Source organism: Acipenser ruthenus, chromosome 9 (genome assembly GCF_902713425.1).
Source record: "Acipenser ruthenus chromosome 9, fAciRut3.2 maternal haplotype, whole genome shotgun sequence".
NCBI classification, from domain to species: Eukaryota; Metazoa; Chordata; class Actinopteri; order Acipenseriformes; family Acipenseridae; genus Acipenser; species Acipenser ruthenus.
The window spans coordinates 43314856-43340635 of NC_081197.1; the positions used below are offsets into that span (position 1 = coordinate 43314856).

The 25780-nt window shown below is 36.8% G+C and overlaps 1 protein-coding gene across 2 annotated transcripts in view; it reads right to left on the reverse strand.

The window, feature by feature from the left end:
- The window catches only part of LOC117406182 (neuroligin-4, X-linked-like), a 69836-nt gene that overhangs the window by 25557 nt on the left and 18499 nt on the right, over positions 1–25780 (reverse strand). Inside the window, exons 2-4 of one of the 2 annotated variants that reach the window (XM_059030028.1) lie at positions 22804–23526; positions 18287–18346; positions 14670–14822 (exon numbers count right to left, since the gene is read on the reverse strand). In XM_059030028.1, the coding sequence (XP_058886011.1) occupies positions 14670–14822; positions 18287–18346; positions 22804–23275 (685 nt within the window). In that variant the 5' untranslated portion in view covers positions 23276–23526. The remainder of the gene's footprint in view (positions 1–14669; positions 14823–18286; positions 18347–22803; positions 23527–25780) is intronic. The other variant, XM_059030029.1, reaches the window with a different exon arrangement.

Here is a 25780-nt window from a genome sequence, read left to right on the forward strand (position 1 = left end):
CTGGATATCCCAAGCCACAGTGTGTCCTATGCTGTTTTATCAAATAACAGTCTTAAAACATCTCTTCTTCGCCGGCATTTAGAGACACCCAATCAATTTAAAGACAAATCGGTTCAGCTTTTCAAACGCAAATTGGAAGAGCTAAAAATCAGTAAAAAAAAATCATGACTCAGTAAAAAAAAATCCCAGACTTGCATGGGAAATATAAATGCACTTCGAGCTTCATACCTCGTGAGTTACCGAGTGGCTAAAACAGGGAAACCACACACTGTTGCAGAAGATTTAATTATACCTGCTGCGAAAGATGGCAAGGTGCATGCTCGGTGAAAAAGCAGAAAAAAAAACTTGATACCATACCCCTCTCTGATAATACTGTGTCGCGCCGCATTGATAACGCGATTCTCAGCTTGTGAATCTCGTTAGAAACAGTGACTATTATTCTTTGAAACTAGACGAGTCCACCGATTTAGGTAGCCTAGCTAATCTTTTGGTTTATGTTTGTTATATGTACGAAAGTACCATGCATGAAGATTTTTTGTTTTGTCCTCCCTTGTCTACCCGAACAACAGAAGACATTTTTTTATTGGTTGATATCTTTATATGTGAGAACAGAATTGACTGATCCTGCTGTGTAGGAATTTGCACCGATGGGGCAAAATCATTGATGGGTAAACACAGTGGAGTCATGGTACGCATCCAGGCCGTAGCAACAGAAGCCACCTGGGTGCACTGCAGCATCCACAGAGACGCCCTTGCTGCCAAAAAAAATGCCTGACGACTTAACGTCAGTGTTAAATGATGCAGTAAAAATAGTTAATTTCGTCAAGGCTCGGCATCTAAATTCAAGGATCTTGCTACCTTGTGTGATGAAATGGGAAGTGACCATTCAACACTACTATTGCACATTGAGGTTCGCTAGCTGTCGCGTGGCAAAGAGCTGACACGACTTTTTGAGCTGCACAGCGAACTTCAAGTTTTTTTTCACTGACCATCTTCTTGCTTGTTAGATGCTACCTGGCTTCAGCGATTAGCCTACTTAGCAGACATTTTTTCTTCCCTGAATGAGCTTAATTTAGGCTTACAGGGCTTAAGCGCCACTAATTTTAAAACCCATGACAAAATTGAATCTTTGATCAAGAAACTGCTGTTTTGGAATAGCTTCTTACAGAGAAATATAATTGACTGCTTTCCAACACTGCAGGAATTTCTCACAACAAATGAGACGCAGTTACATGAGGGTGTGAAAGCTGACATTGTGCAGCACTTAAAACAACTTGGCCAGCAACTTTGAAAATATTTTCCGAAAATGGATAATACAAAAGCCTGGATACACAATCCATTTGAGGTGTCTGAATGTCTCCCAATTCCTCATCTGTCAGTGTGTGAGCAGGAGAAACTTTTAGATCTCTCTTCTGACGGTGGCCTTAAATTAGAGTTTGCACGCAAACCCTTGGCAGACTTTTAGGAGCAAAGAATGGAAGATTACCCGGACCTGTCAAAACGAGCTGTCAAGTTTCTGATGCCCTTCTCTACAACGTACCTTTGCGAGACTGGACTCTCTGCGCTCACAGCGATCAAGAACAAGTGCCATCAGAGATTGAACGCCGAAAATGTCTTGAGACTAAAGCTCTCTCCAATCTTTCCTGCTATCAGTGATTTGTGTGATAACAAGCAGGGACATCCATCACACTGAAGGTAAGCATTTTATTATTATTTTTAATTAGCATCAGTAGGCCTACTATACTTTATGTTATTCACCAATAATTAAAAAAATGCCAATAATGTATTTTCGTATTACAAATGTCAGCTGTAGGAATGCATGGATAGTAAACTTTTCTTTGCATCTTTTTCTGTACATATCTTTTTATTATCAAATCAAATACATGATTGCCATTTTTAAACTAGGTTGTGTGTGTGTGATTGAGACCAGCACATAGGCTCCAATTTAATGTTTCCTATAATAATGTAATAATTGTATCTGGGACAACACACTCCAGGGCTTGTGCGTTTTGTTGTATAGTGTTATTGAACTGTTTTCATTGCTATATATGACCCTATCTCAGACGGGAGTATGCGGTGGACTACATTATTTGGAAAGGCGTACGCAGCTTAAAACATTTGAAAACCCCTGTCCTATTCGTTGAAGAACACAGTAACATCAATATTGCTTTGCCATGCCAGTTGCATAGAGCTGTACGAGCCAACATCAGCAGCAGTTTGATTATTTTTTTTTAAAATTTATTTTAAATCAGTATTTAATCATATAATGAAGGCCATATAGAGAGGATATAAATAGTTTATCTACACTCGTCTGACGGTTTGGGCCTGAGACTGTTGCTGCACTCGGTACTGTAAATTACAAGCAAGCACCATACATTTAAAATAAAATTAGCGGTATATTTTATTAATCACATTAAAGAAATGAAAAACGTGATGTTAACATGCTCGTTTATACACACCATAGGGGCTACAGAAAGCGTTTTTTTTTTTTTTTTTTTAAATCCGAGTCAGGGATGATAATAACTATTGTTTTGTATTTTTTTTCCTAGGTTGGGAAATAACATTAACGATTTAATAACGGTAACAACAAGATAATAAAATGTGAATCATGGTGAGCAGAGTACAGTAGCTTGTAATTCCAGTTTGTAACTTTGTTTAAACAATCATAGCCTTCAACATAAATGTATATATTTTGGCTGTCGTAGTGTCCATTTTACCCTTCGTTTCACTGGAGCAGATAGAGTCATGTGACATATACCAGTGCGCTGACTGGATAGGATTGTTTGAGTTGTCAGTACGTTGTCAGGGGTGTTACACAGGGCAATCCTCGCACGATTTGGTCGCAAGAAATACAGTTGCTACTAGTAAACTGCCTTGACAGTTGCCACTAAAGCTGCTGACCCGCTTTCAAAAATCAATTATTATTAATAATAAAAAATAATTGCTGAATTATTTTCATTCTCTTGTGATACTAGTAAAATTCCAGACTTTTTCTAGACTTTCATAATGGAGACATGGTTTTTCAAGCATTTTCAAGCCCTGGAAAACAGTCTGGCATTTTTCCATACTTTTTCCAGACTTCCAGACTAGCATACAAACCCTTTAAAATGTTGAATCAGTACACTTGCTTTCCTAAAATGTAGCCTACAACAAACACTTTTCTTTTGAGCACACAGATTCAGAATTTTTTATAAAATAAGGTAACACAATTTTAATTGTTGTCCCCGTAAATCAAATATTAATTTCATACTTGCATTGAACCATTACTATAGATGTTATATATTAAGAATTTACAGTACATTATATTGTCTCTGCTTTGCCCGTCTACACTGAAATCCTGATTTCACAGATACCAGTAATTATTATTTTTTTTTTTTAATTAATTTTATTTATGGTGTTCTGGGGGTAATAAGATTAGCCATAATATCTATAGAAGCATTTGTTGACAACATTCTCTTAATAAACACTCATAAAAACAAATCGAAAGAGTCAGCTCTTTGGACATATAGCAGAGTAATTAAGCAACAGTATATCAGAGAATGAAGAGAAGACGAAGAAAAGCACTTTCAATATTCAATGGGGTTACCCAGTTAAAATTCTGATAGCTTTTTTGTAGCACAGTAATTTGGTTTAATCCACTCAGCTCTTGCCTCATGAATTACTGTCATTGTTAAAATTACAAAATAAAAGCTGGACTATAAAAAAAAATGGAATAAAAAAAAAAAAGTCTAATCCCTTTGAATATTGGATAGCCTTTCTGATTGGTTTAAAAGAGTAAGTTCTGTTCATTTCGACATTCCAGTATGTAGAGAATAATGATAATACACAGGACGTTGTCAGTGCACTTTATGCAGTAGAGGTGTTTGCATGGTCCCGGGACCCCGGTGGTCAGAATAGTTCAGGGAAAGATAGAACATCATTGCAGGGGTGGTGGTGGTGGGAAGGTAGAAGCATTTTTAAGGGTTAAACATCATGAAAATACTGTTCTTTAAAAATATTAAGTGGGACTAGATCAGATAATAAAAATAAGTGCCTTCCATTACCATACTATGTGTTCATCAGATAAAGCTGGTGTTTATGTAACACCTACTCGTGAGTCAGTACCTCTTGCCAAAGGCAAGTCTATTTGGAAAATACAAGCAAATGTCAAAATGTCTGTTATGTTTGACAGACATCATACAAAACTGTCAAATTGAGCAGTTTATTCACTAACGGTGGTGCATGAGAGACAATTATTGACACAATTTTACCCAAGTGGGCACATGGGACTTTGCAATTCTCTAATAAAGCACAACAGTGGGCAATGTAGCATCATAATGTATAGGGCAAAAATCATTCCATGCTGTAATGATATTATGTTTCAAGGAATTTAATCAAGCGCACTCTTTGGAATACATAACCAATATTGTTTAAACAGGAAAAATCATTTCGAATAAAACAAACAGCGCAAAGTACACTCCTCAAGCCCTTATGACAACACTGACCTTTAAGCAAGGCAACATACCTGGTATTAACTTGGATGCTTGGATTGCTATTTATTTTTTATTTTTTTTGCTGAGCTTAAGCACAAGTAGCAAAAAGTTCAAATTCAGCCTGCTTAAAGTTCTTCACAACAAGCAGAACAATTGGTTCATATATGCTGAAAGTCAACTGACTTCACAGAAGTCTTTTCACATTACATTGTTTTGCTTATTATATTCATTTTTTTTTGTATTCTTTATCTGAAACAAAAACACATTGGACATGTGAGAAAAAATGTTATCAAAAGAGCCCAGCCATTTAAAGTGGAGATATCAAAAACACAAGCCAAGTTTCAAGAAACCATTGGGGCAACCTTGCCCAGCACAAAGCAAATAGGCACAACTGTAAAACCGATGGGGGCCAAGGTTGCCCCAATTGTTTCTTCTAACTTGTATAAAAAACACAGCTCAGTCGCACCCACAGTTTCTCATTCAAGTTCAGCACTGGACTGTCTCCAGTCCCCAGGCTCATGCACCCCTATATAACCTCCCGTCGTTTCCCGCCGCTGTCAGGCTCAACAGCCAGTCACATCCATGCTCTGCAACCCCTGAAAACAGAAACGCACATTCTCCCCATTCATTCACTCACTCACTCTTCCCATGCTAAGTAACGGTGTAACCTGTTCCCCTTACAATGCATGCAAAATATAAAAGACAGACGAGACAAACTGAACAGACAAGTCCTGCAAGCAATTGTCCGGGTCGTTACAATACATTTTTTTAAATTTGAAAGTAAAACTATATGAAAGCATGATGACCTATTGTACAAAACTCTTCACTGATATACAATTGAACAAGAACTGTTGAGTATTTATTTTTGTTTCATACAGTATTAAATGGCAGTATTTATGATAGTGAAAAAGAAATAGATATCAAGATAGATAAAGAAAGAAAGAAATATATATGTATTCATTTATATATTTATTAATGTTTTAGTTTTACCAAATATAGAGACATCACAATAAGTGCGTTCCCTAGTATATTTCCATGTTGACAAAACAAGTTAATTGTCATTAAACTTGGATGTCCCATAATTAGGGCTTCTGTTTTTCGGGTTTTATTAATTGTATTTTTCAGTGCTTATTTTTAGCTGTTTTTCGAGTTTTATGTTATACTTTCATTTTTCGTTTTTGATATACTGTATGAATTTTTTTTCTGTCAAACTATGTATAGTAGTAACTCGACAGTACTTGCACACTTAAGTTGTACCTTCTTTCCTTTGCTGTCTTCCACAACGAAATCCCTGTGGTCACAGGCACATTCTTCTGGGGTTTTTGTGTGTAGGCATTTTTGTACATTTCGCCACAATTCTGTTTTAAATCCTCCGTATCTTAACTGTAATACAGCTTTAAATCCCGCTAACAAGCCTCCATCCTGATAATCTCGTTTTAAATCTTGCAAGTGGAGTCTCCAATAGAAATGTCGGAATATGCTCTCACGCAGTAGTTGGGGTGGGTTTAAAGTATTCAGAACGAATCAATGATAGATGCAAGCAAATGAATCAATGATAGATGCTAGTCAGGAAGGCTGGACATTGTCCAGCAGCACTGGGAAATGTATTTATTACTATTTTTGTAGTAGGTTTTATTTTTTAATGGGAAAAGGGTAAAGTCAACATGAATTGATTAACCATTTCCATGGTTTTTCCCGTGTTTTCCGGTGTTTATTGGCTATCCACCGGTTTCATCTTTTTTGTATCGGGGGTGTTTTATCGGTTAAAACCGAAAATCAGAAGCCCTACCTACAGACGTGCTCAAATTTGTTGGTACCCCTCCACAAAAAACGAAGAATGCACAATTTTCTCTGAAATAACTTGAAACTGACAAAAGTAATTGGCATCCCCCATTGTTTATTCCATATTTAATAGAAATCAGACTTTGCTTTTGATTTTTTATTCAACATAATATTGTAAATAATAAAACAAATGAAAATGGCATGGACAAAAATGATGGCACCGCTAACCTAATATTTTGTTGCACAACCTTTAGAGGCAATCACTGCAATCAAACGTTTTCTGTAGCTCTCAATGAGACTTCTGCACCTGTTAACAGGTAGTTTGGCCCACTCTTCCTGAGCAAACTGCTCCAGCTGTCTCAGGTTTGATGGGTGCCTTCTCCAGACTGCAAGTTTCAGCTCTTTCCATAGATCTTCGATAGGATTAATATCAGGACTCATAGAGGGCCACTTCAGAATAGTCCAATGTTTTGTTCTTATCCATTCTTGGGTGCTTTTAGCTGTGTGTAGTGGGTCATTATCCTGTTGGAGGACCCATGACCTGCGACTGAGACAGAGCTTTCTGACACTGGGCAGTACGTTTCGCTCCAGAATGCCTTGATAGTCTTGAGATTTCATTGTGCCCTGCACAGATTCAAGGCACCCTGTGCCAGGCGCAGCAAAGCAGCCCCAAAACATAACCAAGCCTCCTCCATGTTTCACTGTAGGTATGGTGTTCTTTTCTTTGAAAGCTTCATTTTTTTTTCTGTGAACATAGAGCTGATGTGACTTGCCAAAAAGCTCCATTTTTGACTCATCTGTCCAAAGGACATTCTCCCAGAAGGATTGTGGCTTGTCAATATGAATTTTAGCAAATTCCAGTCTGGCTTTTTTATGTTTTTCTTTCAAAAGTGGAGTCCTCCTGGGTCTTCTTGCATGGAGCCCACTTTCGCTCAAAAAGCGACGGATGGTGCAATCAAAAACTGATGTACCTTCACCTTGGAGTTCAGCTTGTATCTCTTTGGCAGTTATCCTTGGTTCTTTTTCTACCATTCGCACTATCCTTCTGTTCAATCTGGGGTCGATTTTCCTCTTGCGGCCGCGCCCAGGGAGGTTGGCTACAGTTCCATGGACCTTAAACTTCTTAATAATATTTGCAACTGTTGTCACAGGAACATCAAGCTGCTTGGAGATGGTCTTGTAGCCTTTACCTTTACCGTGCTTGTCTATTATTTTCTTTCTGATCTCCTCAGACAACTCTCTTCTTTGCTTTCTCTGGTCCATGTTCAGTGTGGTGCACACAATGATACAAAACAGCACAGTGACTACTTTTCTCCATTTAAATAGGCTGAATGACTGATTACAAGATTGGAGACATGTGTGATACCAATTAAAGAAACTAATTAGTTTGAAATATCACTATAATCAAATTATTTATTATCTTTTCTAAGGGGTACCAACAAATGTGTCCAGGCCATTTTAGAATATCTTTGTAGAATAAGCAATAATTCATCTCTTTTCACAGCTTCTTTGCTTTATTCTATGACATACCAAAGGCATGCAAGTATACATGATAAAATAGCTTTTAATTTCATCACTTTTCAGGAGGAATGAAGCATTATTTCAATGAGCTGTAAGGGTACCAACAAATTTGAGCATGTCTGTATAATATACATATGTGTGGATAAAAGTGCCTGGGGTCTGCAAAAAAATACGGAGAAGGACATTTTTACCTTACTTTGGTGACTTATAGCTCTTAATGTATGACAGCTATTGACTTTTTTTTCTACATTTCACCTAAGAGTGTTGGGAACTACAAATTAAAAGTGAGCCATTTCCTATCTGCGGCACTAGACTACATGATGTTATCGTGTATTCGCTAGTTGGTTAACATTCTTCATCATTAATTTGTCTGTTCAATTGCAATTAGAATTATCCACATTGCAGATTCTCCGTACTGAATATAGGGCATAACTGAATGAACAAAACAGAGAGCTTAAACAGTAATAAAAGTGGAATATGTTCATGCCAAGTTACAGTAGCCTTTATTGTCCCATGTTTAAGCAAAAAGGAACTGACTCAATTCTCAGATGGGCATTATGCTGAAGCAACTATCACCGCTCTGTTGAAAATTTAGCAGATGTGTGTCTTGTAGTCTCATCTGTTCCTTTTAAATGCAATAGATACAATCTAAGCAATGGTGGGTATGAGTGCTTGACAGGTCTTGAGGCAAAACCATGCTTAATAGTGCAGTGACAAGGTTAAGAAGTGATTTAGGTAGCAAGCACATAGTGATTAACCTGGGATGTTATATCAAGATCCACAAACTGAAGAACAAATCTCCTGTATTTGACAAGAATGTTTAGCTACATTTAGTCTTAAAATGTCCTAATGAATTCTTAGTACAGTAGGTCTGCTAAACCTGTCAGAACAATTTGCTTGAAAATGTTTAAAAAGGCTTTGCTGCCTCTCAGGACCACTTAACTTAATGTTCAACATACTGTATAAGGTAGTAATATCAAATGTGTATTACTACAGGGCTTTCCCTTACACTTGACATATTGGAAACAAACTGCTCTAACATAGATCTACACACAACCTAGAAAACAATTATGGTACCTACCTAATTATATAGTGCCCAATTTTCAAAAGTGAAAAATGTTTCAAAATGTATGTGTTGGCAAATGGTAAAGAATGAATGAACTTGTCAGAACAGCTAAGATTGTAAGAAAAGTTCCCTTTCAATTAGAAGACGACCACCAACAACATTAGGTATGGGATATGTCTGCCTATTGGTAGGTATTTTCTGAGCTCCTCTATACCATAGCTGCCGATAGGCCCCTTCCTGGGATGACGCCCTCGGTCCCGCCTACTGAGGGATTAAAACCATCATACTGAGGAAGCCATTTCTCTTTTTGCCTCTCAAGACGGTGAAGTAAGACCCTCTGTGTTGGTATCTGAGAGTATTGTGAAAAAGAGCTTCGAGTTTACTGCAGTTCCCTTGCCTTTCAGGCTGAAAGCTGGCTTGCCGCTTTCACAGAATCAGTGACTCCTGATTTAGCCTTTTCCTTTCTTTCTTCCTCAGCAACCTGCACGCGGTTGCATTTCAGGCTGCTGCTTTCTTATATGTGGTACATAAGTCGACTGCAGTATTGATTTGAAGGAGTGAGTGTTGTTGTCTTTTAAAGGCTCTGCCTTACCCCCGCTGTCGAGCGACTCAGCTAGCTGTTTTAATATATATATACACATACACACACATGTGTGTATATGTGTATATATATATATATATATATATATATATATATATATATATATATAAATATATATATATATATATATATATATATATATATATATATATATATATATACACACATACAGACATGCTCAAATTTGTTGGTATCCTTACAGCTCATTGAAATAATGCTTCATTCCTCCTGAAAAGTGATGAAATTAAAAGCTATTTTATCATGTATACTTGCATGCCTTTGGTATGTCATAGAATAAAGCAAAGAAGCTGTGAAAAGAGATGGATTATTGCTTATTCTACAAAGATATTCTAAAATGGCCTGGACACATTTGTTGGTACCCCTTAGAAAAGATAATAAATAATTGGATTATAGTGATATTTCAAACTAATTAGTTTCTTTAATTAGTATCACACATGTCTCCAATCTTGTAATCAGTCATTCAGCCTATTTAAATGGAGAAAAGTAGTCACTGTGCTGTTTGGTATCATTGTGTGCACCACACTGAACGTGGACCAGAAAAAGCAAAGGAGAGAGTTGTCTGAGGAGATCAGAAAGAAAATAATAGACAAGCATAGTAAAGGTAAAGGCTACAAGACCATCTTCAAGCAGCTTGATGTTCCTGTGACAACAGTTGCAAATATTATTAAGAAGTTTAAGGTCCATGGGAAGAGTGGGCCAAACTACCTGTTAACAGGTGCAGAAGTCTCATTGAGAGCTACAGAAAACGTTTGATTGCAGTGATTGCCTCTAAAGGTTGTGCAACAAAATATTAGGTTAGCGGTCCCATCATTTTTGTCATTTTCATTTGTTTTATTATTTACAATATTATGTTGAATAAAAAATCAAAAGCAAAGTCTGATTTCTATTAAATATGGAATAAACAATGGTGGATGCCAATTACTTTTGTCAGTTTCAAGTTATTTCAGAGAAAATTGTGCATTCTTCGTTTTTTGTGGAGGGGTACCAACAAATTTGAGCACGTCTGTATATATATATATATATATATATATATATATATTGTTATTGCTGTTGATAAATACCCTTGCTGACAGATCTGCAGTGCGCACACGGTATCCCTCTTGCCTGCGTTGTGCAGCAGTTAGGTTAAAAAAAAAAAAAAAACACAACAGCAGGCCTTGTCCTCCACAGGCTGTATTTTTCCAGACCCACTGTAGAGTAGACCTCTTTGGCTGCCCCGGCCTGCCCACCTCATCCCCACTGGGTGACCTGAGGCATTGCCTACAGACCACAGCGGCAATGGGAAACAGAGCCCCTCCACAGAGCACAAGGAACGCAGACTGCGGTGCGTCCACGCAACAGCATTCCAGAAGGCAATTCCAAGGCCTCAGACCCATCCCTTCACCGTACAACAACTGCAATATTGGCGAGCTTGCAACTTGGACATCTGGGTGCTCACTACCGTGCACAATGGTTACGCGCTGCAGTTCCGTTTGGGGCCTCCCCCCTTCCAAGGAGTCATGCACACATCCGTGTCGGACCCTCTTCAGGTCTCGGTATTCAAAGAGAAAGTGGCCGCCTTGCTGTGCAAGCGAGCCATTCGTCTCGTAGACCCCACCTCCTGAGGAGAGGGGTTCTACTCGAGATATTTTCTAGTACCCAAGAAGGACAGCGGCTTTCGCCCCATCTTCGACCTAAGATTCCTCAACAAGGAATATTAGGTTAGCGGTCCCATTCCTCTTGAAGGAAAGGAGGTTCCAAATGCTGACTCACCGTCACATACTCCAGTCAGTCCGTCCGGGCGACTGGTTCACCACCCTGGACTTACGGGATGCGTACTTTCACGTTCCCATTCGTCCAGAGCACAGGAAGTACCTCCGCTTCGCCTTTCAGGGAAGCACCAAGAGTTCTCTGTGCTGTCGTTCGGCCTCTCCCTGGCTCTTCGTACGTTTTCAAAGTGCATGGACGCTATCCTGGCCCCCTTGCGGTTGCAGGGGATCAGAGTCATAAACTATCTTGATGAATAGTTGATCTGTTCCCAGTCGAGAGAGGGAGCAGTGGCCCACACGGCGGTCGTGACAGAGCATCAGGCGAGGCTGGGCCTCACCATCAATGATGCAAAGAGTCGGCTTATACCGGTGCAGTGCACGACGTACTTAGGGCTCCGGCTGGACTCCAATACGATGCACACATACTGGTTGGACGACAGAGTAGCTGCTATTCAGGGTTGCCTCTCCTTGTTTCAACAGGGATCGAAGGTCCCTTGGTACGGTTCCATTGGACAGCCCTGCACATAAATATGCTGGAGCTGCAGGCTGTTTTCCTGGCTCTCCAGCACTTCCAGTGTTGCACAGAAAACATGTGCTGGTCCGAATGGACAACACTTCAGTGGTAGCGTATGTCAACCACCAGGGCGGCCTCCGGTCCCAGGGTTCCATCACATCGCCTTCCGGCTCCTGATTTGGGCACAACGGAACCTGCTGTCCCTATGGGCGATGCATCTTCCCGGAGTGGCAAACTGGGCAGCGGACCTCCTGTCAAGGGAGGGTGTGCATCCGTCAGAGTGGCGACTCCACCCGCAGGTGGTGGAGCACATTTGGGAACGGTTTGGGAAGGCGCAGGTCGATCTCGTCACCTCGGCAGAGACGATGCATTGCCCCCTGTGGTATTCCTTCCACCGTTTTTGTGGTCTGACTATTTAATCCCTCTGTAGGCGGGACAGAGGGCGTCATCCCAGGAAGGGGCCTATCGGCAGCTCTGGTATAGAGAGCTCAGAAAATACCTACCAACAGGCAGGCATATCCCATACCTAATGTTGTTGGTGGTTGTCTTCTCTTTCAGGGAACCAGGGTAACATCGCTACCTGGTTGAAGTTATTATTATTCTTGACTACATGCACCAATTTGTATTAAAATTGTTGATGGCCTCTTTCAGGACACTAGCCCTTATACCTCTCTTGCAAAGACCTTCACGATCTGTAACTGGCAAGCTGTCAGTCACAGTTAAAAAACCACTGGCACAACCATCACTGCCTGGTCTCTAAAAGTCTTGCAACATCTTACCTTTCAAGCGGTCAACATTTTAACTTGATGTTGTTACTTTAGGTCCTTCGAGATTTGTTCTTGTTCTGTTCATCCCGGTAAATATGCCGACACGTAACCCTTGTTTTAACAATAGGGATATGTTATTTTGTATTATAGTAATATCAAGAGTTTTCCCTTTGCATGAAACACTAGGTGTTCCTTATTCATTGCAATGTTGTCACAAGCCAGGGGTTTTTGTGCCTCAGTTGCTTACTAAATGACAGCTCTTGTATAAATGTTCACTCTGTAGGATCTCTGTACAATACATTGACACTGCCCGTTATTTCTCCATTTCCATAAAACCCCATTATTAATATTTGTCCCAATATCATCCCACATGAATGTGTTTTTTGAAAACAAGAACTGAACAAGTCCATAACAAAAAAATCAATCCCAAATCATCTAGGATCCACTCGACAATCACAAGACTAAAGCACCCAAGTCCAACCGCTCTGTCAGACGTGTCCATTGGGGATTAGAATTAACATCTTTTGCTTCATAAAGTTCATAAAGAATGAAACCTGCTGAATAATGTTAAAATATGGAATTGCATACCGCTTTGTAGTTTTCCATAAACTGACAAAAATTAAAAAATGTGACAATTCAAAATCTAACATGAAATACTGTACTACTAAATGGCTTCCGCGATATCATTTTGTGGTTTATTTGATTACATGATATTAAATAATCTAAACTATATTCATAGTTTTTTTTTTTTTTAATTATGTCTCAATCCTAAAATCCTGCGATCAAGTCACGTGACAGTTTTATTAGTTGTGAAAAACAGAAAGCACAACAATGAAAATGTCTTCACGAAGAAGAAATGTTAAACAAAACACCAAAGCTGACAAGCTATTTCAATAAAATACCAACAAATGTATGTGGAGGAATCAGTACATTGGAGAAAAAGCAACAGTAGAAAATGACAACGCTGATGGATTACAATGTGAATTACTGGCAAGCCCTAACTTTTTAATTTAGAGAGTTTGTAAGAGATGAAGACAACAAATCTCCAAATAACTTGCTTCACCTTTTGTGACAAAAGAGTGCAGTTTGCATTTCCCAAAACAGACATCACTTTACAAATGTTTTTGACACTGCCAGTAGACTAACTACGGCTGGCGCTAATCAAACATCGACTCAGCTAAGACTGAATAATTTTTCATTAATGTCAATCGAGTGTGGTGGCAGTAAAACAGTAAAGGAAAATAACTGAATCTGCAAAGAGCGGTCCCTAAAATGATAACAACGCCAGGCCCCCATCATACTCAAAAACTACCCGGTGTACTGTTTTACTAAAATAAACATATTATGAAAAACAAACCTCTATCTGCAGTGGAGCATGATATTAGTGCTTGCAACAATCAACAGCCTTTCATTTCACTTCACTCAAATGTTTATACCAATGTTTATAGCTACAGTACAAATGTTCATATGCACATAATAGTAAACTCTGTTCTGTATTTTTTTTAACTTTAAATGACTCATCTTAATATTTAAAAAAAACTAATCATTTCTAGACCTGAACATCTTTAGATATGGCTTTAATCTAAAACGTTGCCAAGTATTTTTTTTTATATATTTGTTTATTACTGTCAAAGCATAGTGCTTATTACTAAATGTGGAGAATTGTTTAATAATGACTGTAAAGTTAATAGTTTATTTATTTATTTTGCTTTATAAGATCCTGTCCATTTTAAACTATCCATTCAGTTTAGTGCAGGTGGTTTGCACATTTAAAATAATTATTTGCAAAACTACTAGTACAAGCTCATTGCATAGCCTGCTTTAAAATATTCAGAATGTTAAATTAGTGAATAACCCCTACATTTTTATTTTTTATTTTGGATGAGCTTCATAGAAAATAACAGCTGGAAAAATCAGGTTCTGCACAGAGCAGTCAATTTTCTACAGTAGTTTTTAGAATTTTAAAACTTGTTTTGTGTTATCCATTGTGTTTTCAGTTTATTTTATGCTAAATTAACGATTTACTTTGCTGTGGGGAGCTCTGAATTTAAAGCTTGGTGAAATTTTGACTTCACTGCAATAATCTTTGCAACACCCATAAATACGCATTGGAGCATGCATAAAAAATGCCTAGATTTCCAATTGCAGCACATTAAAAAACAGGTACAACAACTTACCTAAAACACCAAGCCTGTAGTTCAGGGTTATCACAATGACATTTCCATAACTTGCAAGAATGCTTCCATCAATCATGTTTCCAGTGCCTTCCATGTAGGACCCCCCATGAATGTACACCATGACTGGCTTTAAGCCATTTTCATCATGGATATCTGAGAAAAAAAAAAAGAAAAAAAGAGGATTTTAACTCAACAGCAATGCAAAAAACATACACATTTATTGTTATTTTAGTTAATCTGTTTCATAAACATATCGAATGTTTATTTTGTAGAAAAAAATATATGTGCGAGTGTGTTAGTGATTTAATGAAAATGTTGTTTTGAATGGTCCTTTGTAAGCTGTATATTATACTACTACCTGATTAACACAACAACAATTAATCTGTTTGACATTATTAATTGTGTAACATTGTTATTTTATCCTGTTTCTGTCCTGTGTTAGTATTGCAGATGCTGATGACAGTAAGTGTCCATGCAGCATATGATGCCTCATACACTGAATGTATCTTCTGTTCACTGTAATTCGCTGCTGGAAATGCTCACTGTCAGCCCCAATAGCCCGATTTTGCTCCGATTTCTAAAACAGAATACCACAGATGACATAACATATGAATTTACAGAATAATAAACTTCTAAGATAAAGCAAGGTCACGTTATTCATTTTTTTTTAAGAGAAGCCATTTCTCCAATGAATGTTACATTTATTAAAAAGGGTTCAGGTCGATCAAGTTTATCAAGTATCATTTACATTCAAGATTTGAAATGCTATTGTTACGTCTAACTATATATATTTTTCTATATCCTTGACTGCCCATCAAAGATTGCAATCCTGTCATACAGTACAATATTTCTGAAGGCACTTTTAAACTAGGGATTCATCCAGGAATTTCCAAGTACCTCAGTAGCTTTTGGAATTCAGGACAATTTGAAAAGTAAGCTTACCATCTACCCGTCAGTCTTGTTAATGCATTCTGAGATTATTTGAGGATTGTCTTTAGTATTTTTGTGATAATTTGTCATTGTTGTCTGCTTAATCTTTTATGCATAATCTTAACTAGGGACTCTTTTTGGTAATGAAAGACAAAAAGACAACACTGATGTTTTTTTTTAACTGGGGTTCTCCTGACTGTTTCCTTTTTTATATCTCACCACAGATGCTCATTCCTGTGTATACCAGTGTATTGGGAACAGAGGAACGAAGGACTAGAAACAAGGGGGGGGGGGAGGCTTGGCAACCTGCCCTGAAAGGACTGGGGGAAACTCCCTATAAGGCTTCTCCCTGAGACATTAACTATTTGGACTGCACCAGGCCTGTTTTGATTTATTTTGTTATTTTTGGTTCAGTTTTCCTGTAAATGGAAAATAAACCTTGTCTTTGTCCCCTGCAAAACCTGTGCATCTGTTTTATTCTGTGCCACCCTAACTAGTCCAGAACTTACAGCGCAGTAATTATTACTTCACTTATAAAGTAGTTACTTTTTTAGTTAAAAAATATATATATATATATACTTATTGAAACTCCCTCTGGATTTAGGCTGGTGATAGGTTTAGTTAATGTGGGAGTTAGGTAAATTTGTTCCCAAGTTTGAAGACGAACAGTACCTTGTGTGAAGACGAACAGTACCTTGTCTAAGTGTGCTCTTACTACTGTATTAAAGTATTGTGTGAAAACAGTATAAAGACATGTTTCCACTGCAGTATTTTGCCTTTCTCAGGTGCATACATGTGTTCTTGTTGAGCACAGTGCTCCAGAGCCTATACATCGTTTCCACAGACAGTAGGGCTAGAAATCTGTGCATTCATTTTAACAGTGTGTTCATGGAGAATAGTTTCAAAAACAGGGTCTGTGGCAGTGGAAATAGCTTTTGTTTTCTCAAATATGAGGGTGGATAGACATGACATCAGAGAGAGAGAGAGAGGCGCCAAGACTTTTCATTCATTTTGCTTAAAAGCTCCATTGAATTTGCTTCCTTGTGCATTCATTATTCCTAATTGACAACTTCCATTGTTAAATTAAATTTGCTTTTCTAATTTGGCTAATTGCCTGATTTGTGTAAGAATGCTAATACAAATCTTAAACCTATTTATTTTTTCCAGGCTTCTCTTTGAAAATTTTCTTTAGAAAAAAAGATACTCATTTTGTTGATCAATTATATAAATTGATCTCTGTTTCCTTGTGATTAAGAACCTTTGACGTGGATTCAGCAGACAATTTAACAGCAGAACCACTCCAGTCAGCAGGTTAGCTCGGCTTCTTCTGCATTTATTTGCTAATGCTTCTTTTTATTCTCAAGAAAGAAAAGAATAAAAAAACAGATCAGTTTGGCAATTTTTAGGCAAATGGGAACTACCGCCCAGTAGTAGAAAATGCCTGGACAAAAGTCATGTAAGCTGAGGATTCCTTTGCACTAATTGGTATAAATCTGTCAGCTTTATCGAAACACAGAGACCTCATGCCAATGTGCTGAATCGACACTTTTGAATAAACGAGTGTGACAATTCAGCTATCTAAGGCCATTCTTGAATGTTTGTTCATTTCTTTAACACTCTTACAAATTGTTGAAATAATCTAGTTCCAAAATTAAGATAAGGAAGATATAATTTTCTGTAAACTACTATTTTGTCACATGAACCAGTATGGCTTCAGAGTAGCTCATTATTTTTTTAATGGTGTTGGGACTTTACAAAAAATGTTACTTTTGAGTTTCAATTAGCAATATCCTAGTTAATCTTGTATTATAAACAAACTTAATCCCAGCCCAAAGCCTCTGGGGACATGCTTTTAATCACAACTACCTAAACTCCCTGATAGACTGTGCATTTTATATTGCTCTGCAATTTGCCAACAACAAACCAACTAAACTGCTTTTCAAATATTAAAAAATAATGGGCGTAAAGGGGGCTCCTTTGTAACAGATTCAGAAACGGCCTACTGTGAACAGAATACTGTCTCTGAAAAAAGTGTTATAAATGAGATAAAGAAAAATAGGTCAGCAAATGTGCTGGCAAATGCTCCTTCACAATCTTCCGCCATTTTGTTTTGACACAATTCCACTGTCCTTTCAGGTACCATGAGATCATATCTGAAATTACTTTCATTAGTTGGAATCACATTGCAATCAACAAGGAACATCTAGTTTCTCATGCAAAGGGGCAAGCTCTTGATATTACTATAATACAAAATAACATGTATCCCTATTGTTAAAATAAGGGTTACGTGTCATGCTTCACTGGGGTAAGTAAAAAGAAAAAGGGCTTAAAAATGGTTTATTTTCTTAAAGGGAAAAACAATTTAAACACATGCATAGATTCAATTCCCTTTTTTCACTTTCTTGCGCTGCAAAGGGAATTCAATTGTAAATACAATGTATTATGTTGCTCACTTCACACACTTATACATAACCTTTAACTTATCTCACAAGGGAACTGTAGTCATCTATATGCTAATTTGTTGCAAGAAAAAAGTGGCTTGAAAAATTATAATAAAATAAAGAAATCAGGAGGTGCACGTAAGTATGCGCAAAAAAAAAAAATTCACAAAAAATCAAGAGGTATATTTTCATGCACCAGAATCGAGCTTTTTTTCTTTTTTTTTTTTTTTTAAAAAGAAAAAATACCTTCATCTTCACCGCGATCATTATTGGTTATATCATCTGCTTGTTTCTTTGTGTTGGCTCCTAAGGTCAACAGGAGAAGAGTAAAGGGAAAAAAAGAGATTTCAAAAACAGCTGGTTTTCTCCCCCCGCAAAAAAAGAAGAACATCTGTTAAAAAAAAAAAGTTTTCAAATTTAAAAAATATGATTCAGAAAAAAAAGTTTTGTCTGCAAAACATAAAGATGCAACGTGAACTGGTGAACTTGCGTGGCTGTCTTTAAAAGGAAGGAACTTGATAATTGGAGTTGTATCAAAAAAGAAAAAAGAAGATGTTAAGAAGTCTTGGCATCTAAAAAAAAACTATGAGTGTTTATCATTTTGCAAAGAGGATAAAAACAAATGACCTACCAGCTAACTGTGAATGATATAACACAATTATATTTAATTCATTTGGTGTACTTCATGTTTTTAAAAACAAAGGACCAGATATTCAAAAGGGTAGCTGCAGTGGAAAAAAATAGCATTTTGTCTTTTCCTTGAAGCAATACAAATAACTGTACAGGTCCACCTACACAGGATATTCAAAAAATATGATTTTCTTTTTTTTCTGCAAATCCCAGTGTTGAGGATTACTTAATTGCATGTGATTTTCTTCACTTATCTAATTTGCAAATACTATTTAAAAGGACCACTAAAGACATATGAGAGTCTTAGTAGTAGAGGACAACATTTCAACAGCATTTAGGTTGTAGATACATAAACACATTTTTCTTGTTCCCAAGCTGATCCCTGTAGTCTTTGAAATTATGATCCAGACATAACTGGGCATTCAGATGCATATGATTAGATTGTATCGAAACATTCAATTAAAGCACTTTCAGATCCAGGTGATTACCATATGGGTGTGGAATAACATAATGCCACAGGAACCCGAAAAGGAGTCAGACCCACTTATATTGGGTTTAAAAATGAATTGTATTTCCAAAGATGATATTATTATCAAGCTGTATATTAACCCACATCAACTGTCGTAATGCTTCATAACTATATCTAAAGCATCAGATGATCCATAAACTGAGCATCATGGAGAAGTAGAAACACCGAATTTATGTGTATTCATACTTGAAGCATAGCAATATTAGCAATATTAATGCAACCCTTTTTAATTTAAGGGACTTTTATATTCAGAACACAAGCAGAGTTGTGTACATGTGCAAGATAGGTAATAGCAGATAGATAATTTACTAGCACTGGGAAAACCTGTCCAGACCAGCAAGGCATGGCAGTTAGACACATTTATCATTGTCAATCTGATTAATTGGCCCTTGCATTATTTGTTCTGAAGTTGTGCGATAACATTTTCTTAAAGAGATTGGCAACAAGATTAAAGAAAATAAGAAAGTGTATGTCTGTCTCAGTAAGATGATCATTCTTCAATTTGTCACTTGAATCTGATGCATTTTGACCCATGGAACGATGGCAATCGAATCAAACTAGCATTGGCCAACCCCCTCCAGGTGTTCAATGCTTAGAACATGTATTTCCAAACTCTAGAAAGGTTTAGTATGGTGACAGGATGATGACTTCAGAAATCTAGAAAAAAAGGAGAAAACAAACTCCCTATATATATATATATATATATATATATATATATATATATATATATATATATATATATATATATATATATATATAAATGAATTGTTATATATAAATGCCAACTTTGTGTTTAAATGCCAACTTTGTGTTTTTTTCTTTTTTTTTTTTTCAAATAGTCCATTAGTAAATCCTGTTAGGGAGCTGTTTCAGCTTGCAAGTTGGTGTAGTACATTTCCTAAATGCACTGTCCATGGTCCTGAAAACTGACATCAACCTCAAAGACCAAATCAGAAAACAACTCCAAGCATGTTCTCTTGAACCCAGCATGTAGGTGATTGGAGATAGCAATTTAATCTAGAATGGAAACACTACACTACTATTTACAAATCAAAATAAATCGTTCCACATTCACTTTATATGTATTATATGTACACTGAAAAAAAAGTTATATTACATTGTGCCATGTTATGAAAGAATAAACAATGTTGTAATATACTGTGAAGTAATTTGGCTTTTCTGACTCACTGTTCTTTGTTTTATTTATTATAGCTGTGTGCTGCTGTTTGTCTGACTTTTTAAAGTAATACTGAACATGTGCATGTACAGTACATTTGAATTGAGGATAAGATGGTGATTGAGGTTTAGTCTTTCATTCCATTGTATGAGTATTGTATGAGGAGTGATTAATGTCTTGCACTTCTGTCTCCATTTTAGGGGTGACACTTGTTTTGGTAAAAGCATCTGTTATCCCCATCCAAAGCATGTTACCCTTTCCAAGACCCTGAAGAAAAACTATCCTGACTTTACCATTTACATTGTCATCAAATTGTGAACCCATTGGATTTGAAAAGGTCACATAGTTTCACCAGTACCTGCCATTGTGAGGGTTTTAAAATATTTTTTATAGTGAAAAGGGAATGACAAGAATCTTAACCACACTTTACCAGGAGTCTGTCCAAGAAAAAACAAAAACAAAACAAGCAAAAAACAGCCAATCAGAGTTTGATGTGCAACACATCAAAAGACATTAAATAAATAATATAAAACGGCACAAAGAAAATAGCAATATACAATGGCCTACCTAATGAATTATTTATTTTCCAGAAATAATATCAAAAAAATACAAAGATATTTAAATGTATTCATTTACTTGGTAATCTCAGGGAGGAGTACACAACTGCCACATCAGGATTTAGCTCATCAGATTATCTTTCTGTCTCCTGTTTAATCTACTATTCTTTCCACAGTTAAACCTATATTTAGATTGAAGCTGCAATGAGCAAGAAACCCCATTACATATAATTGTATTTCACTTAAGAAAAGTGCCGTTGGATATTGATAATTATTATTATTATTATTTATTTCTTAGCAGACGCCCTTATCCAGGGCGATTTACAATCGTAGAACAAATACATTTCAAGTGTTATTGTTAAGTGTCTGTTCCTTAGGGGCTTAAATAATAGGTTTTAGACATTTAAAAAGGTTGCTACCTTAAAAAATCCTACGTGTCATGTAATAAGGTGTAATATTTTTTCTCAGTAAAATAGTAGTAGGCAGGTTTTAAAGTAGAAGAGAGTATGTGTCCCCCAAACTAAAACTGCCTTTCCGGTAAAAAAATAAATAAATTAGGTAGATTCAACTATGAAACCATTTATAGTACATCATTTGCCATCACTGGAACAGCTGGCCTCGGCTGCCACTGTACTTTGAAATAATTATTGTAGCAGGATTGTGCAGTATTTATCACATAAGCATTTATTTTCTTATTCTTCCCCTACATCACTCGATAGAGCATAACATGGCTTTGTGAACTAAAGACTGCTAGTCACATACTTGCAGTGCTGTATCATTTCATGATAAGTAATTGCAATTAAGATATATGGTAATATGAAATCTTTATTTCTACATTTGTAGTGTATGGGACAGTAGTAAAGGATGGACCAGGTTTAGTATTGCTATATATTGGAACATATTCTTGGTGTTTATTTCTAGTGTGTTTTAGCCCTCTAATATTACTAAAGGGAAATTGTGTATTGTGTTAAATGTTTTTTTTTTTTTTTTCACGAAACCAGGTGGGCTTATACCGATATCCCACTCCATAAATTTGGCTGTTGTCTTTTTTAATCATTCTCTTTGCAGCTTGAAATGTAAGCACTATTTGCAATGTAAGCACTATTCAGTTTGTATAAGAATACCTGCCACAACAGATAATTGAACGATCAAGCATTCTTATTCTCAGATTGTGTTTTCAGTACAATTTTTCAACTGATCAAGAAATGCTACATAGAGGTAATTGGCCAATGGTACATATATACCATACTGTATATAATGTGAACCCTGCACTGCTCCTCATTGATCATCTTTCTGTAATGCTCTTAAATAAAAATACAAAATGTAGAGATATTTTTAATGTGACACTGTTTTTTGTCATTATTTATTTGCTCTCACATCTCATTAATATTTTTTAAGAGCAGTGTGAAGATTGGATTGGAGCAGTTGTTTTGTACTGCACTAAATTTTCATACACTGGAGAATTCATGGACTGGTAAGGTGGCAGCTGATGATCAAGTGGCCAAAGGTTTATGCAGAGGTGGTGCACTGCTGCTAGTGGCTGACTTTCAGTGCAACCTCACAGAAAAGGATTGTTATTTAAAACCATACATATTTCACAACTTGTATATTTCATGTCTCTACTTTCAACACAATGTAATTCAGTGTTTTTTATTTATTTATCATACTATATACTATACAAATACTATATACAGTATTTGTGTGTGTGTAAAATTTCCCATTTCCAAAAAATAGTTTTGTTCATGAAGTTAAACTGTACACAGGTGATACAATATGTCTGTTTACAGAACACCCTAAAAACAGAAACTTTTCCCAAAACACTGACAAAAGGTGAAAATAAAAACAAGGTAAAAAACAAAATATGACTCACCATCTTCAGTGGGGACATAGATGTTTAAGTAAAGGCAGTCTTCATTTTGGTCTTGCACATAGTTTACCACAGTATCCAAACTGGCTGTAAACCAGACTGGCAACATGTCATTAAGTAAAAAACGGTCTTCCAGGTACTGGGGACAGACGGCTGCAAACTGAGTGGCATTTCTGATGCCAGTCCATGAAGAAGGGGGCTCAGGAGGCTGGAACCTTCTTTCCCCAGTTGGTGGAGAGGCGTAAGGAACTCCAAGATATTGTTCCACTGGACCAAGGATCTCATTGGGTAAGGGTGTTTTTAAACCCCGCAATTTTCCATAATGTGTTGTTATTACTGAATACTGTGCTTGGCATTTGATAGAAGTAAATCTCACAGCCAGAGTGGTTATCCAAAAAATCAAGTTTACATTCACCATCACAGAGAAAGGTGTGAAAGAGAAAGGTAGCCATATAATTCCCTTTGGCCTAGACATTGTCTAAAATAACATTTGTAGGTTATGGTCTTCCACAGCCAAAATAATTGTCTTGTTTAAACTATAACTTAGCAGTGTTTAATGATTGCCATAAAGAGCACCCATGGATAAAACCAGCCTCTTCAGCAGTGGAAGCCATCCCAGTGCATGGATTTCATACTGCAAGCAGTTCCACTTTCCAGTTGATGAGAAGATAGAAGTCACGCAAGTGCAATTACTTCCCAGAATTGATTAAAGCCAGATCGATCAGCCTGCGGGTGAGAGAAAGCAGACAATTTAAATTAATGACTTACTGGGGATGCACAGTTAAGAATGTTAACTCTTTGCTGCATCTTCATTTCGCACTGCATCACTGATAGAGACACGGATATCTCAACAATCACCAGTAAGGTGCATCACAAGCATCTCAGTTGGAGTCTCTAGTATCATAATCATGTTTTTAGTCCCAACAGCAACTTGTTTGATGTAAATACACAGAGACTATGTGTGTGGGTGGCTTACTATTTTACTTCAATCCTCAATTCTATCATGCTGAAAGCATTTTTGTAATTGTCTTTGTGTCTTGGAGGCATATGTATTTTTTTGGAAGCTAGATAACAGCATGTGGCCAGGGAAATTACAAAATGATTTGTCTTGCCCTCTTTACCTATAATTCAATTTCTAAAAAAAACAACCCACTTTATTATTAACATTAGCATGAGCTAACACTGCAATTACTGAAGTGTAATTGAAGTGTAAGGCTTGAAAAAAAAACAGTTATTCTACCTATTCTACCATGTTTTGTTTTTTTTAGCATGATTGCTTGAACTGTCACTGGATGAAAGAATGATTTGTTGTTTTTCCTGAAGCCAAAAAACTAAACTCCACATTAATTAAACAAACAAGGCAATGTAATGGTTCATCCATTGTTATGTATTTAAATTTAAGTCATCAGAACATCATTTCATTGAAAGGGTTGTCATGGGATATATGGGATGTCAAGTTTAAACATGTAACTGTTTTAGTTTAGTTTAATACTACTAAAGCCCCTTTCATACTGGCACTCCTACCCGGGTCACAATCTTGCGTAGTGTGAAACCACGTACCTGGGTTAACCCGGGTCCCAGCGACCCACTTCAGGATGTGGGTCAACATGCTTTGACCCGGGTTGAGTAAGACAAAATGCTTGACGGCCGTTCGTGAGCCGACACATTAACAAACAGCAGTGTCAAAGTAGCGACCGTTTTTTTCTTTTGGTGACGGTAAATATTATTTTAGTCGCCTAAAGGCGACCACTTTGTTTTTTCTATTTTTTTTTTAACATATGCACTTTTCTCAATATTTAATAACAATTTGTATTTTCTTTTATTATTATTATTATTAAAATACCTTTGGACCCATGTTAAATATAATACAGCTTTTTAGTGCCTACGTCACAGGCGCATCTGTTCATATAGATCGTTATGTTACTTATGAATCTCTAGACACATTTAAAAAAAAAAAAAAAACAGGAAAATGCATCTAAGTATTTTTATTATGATTTTCACTACATCAATCTAAATGGAAGTGGCATCCCCACAACCACACAACTCCTTGGCATTTTGGGGAAATGACTTATACAGTGTACGGTAGTTACAATTAAAAGCACGTCAATTACAAATGGAAACACTGTCTGACAGCTGTTTGTTTTCAGCAGCTCCGAGGCTATGTGCGTGTACGCCAACTTACCCAGAGGTCCACGCACACCTATTAGAAGATTAATAAAATGTCATCAAACAGACAGCAAAAAATACTGCCTTTTATTTCAAAGACAAAGAATACACCAATATCTCTAAGCACAGTTCAAATTTTAACCCCACGACTTTGGAGTTTTCGTGTTCTGAATGTGTTCAAACAAAAGTTCACAGGAGATTTCAGCCATCATGGTGCCAACAGTTCAGCTGCTTAGTTAACGAATCTGGGGTAATTTACTGCAGTTATTGTCAGCAAGCATATTAACGAATTTACTGTTCACTATTACCTATTCTAAAGTTTGTTTTGGACTCTTTTTTTTCAAAAGAAGTTGTTTTTTTCTGTGCTGAAAAACAAATCTGCAAAATTATTGCATATATATGGAAATAAAACATACTTAGAGATGCACATTATTGTTTAAGTTAAAATGTATACATTAATATTATATTATTTTGAACAATAGTTTTATTTATATTTAATAAATTTCAATGCAGTTATGGGCAACCATTTTCTTTTTCTGGCGACCATAAAGAATAGGAGCCTGCTGGTGCCTAAAAAAAAAGCTTACTTTGAGCACTGAACAGCCACGCCGGCGTAAAGGTTTCACTTCCGCAAGGAATATTTCTGTTTAGCCATATTTTCGTTGCTTGAGACACACCATGAGCCAGATTGCAGCAGGGATGAAGAAACATTTGCTCTAATCAACATTTGGAGCAACGGTTCAATCCAAAGAAGCTTGGATGGAAGCGTCAGTAACAAGCTGCTTCCGGGGCATTGATAGGTGTATTGTTTACT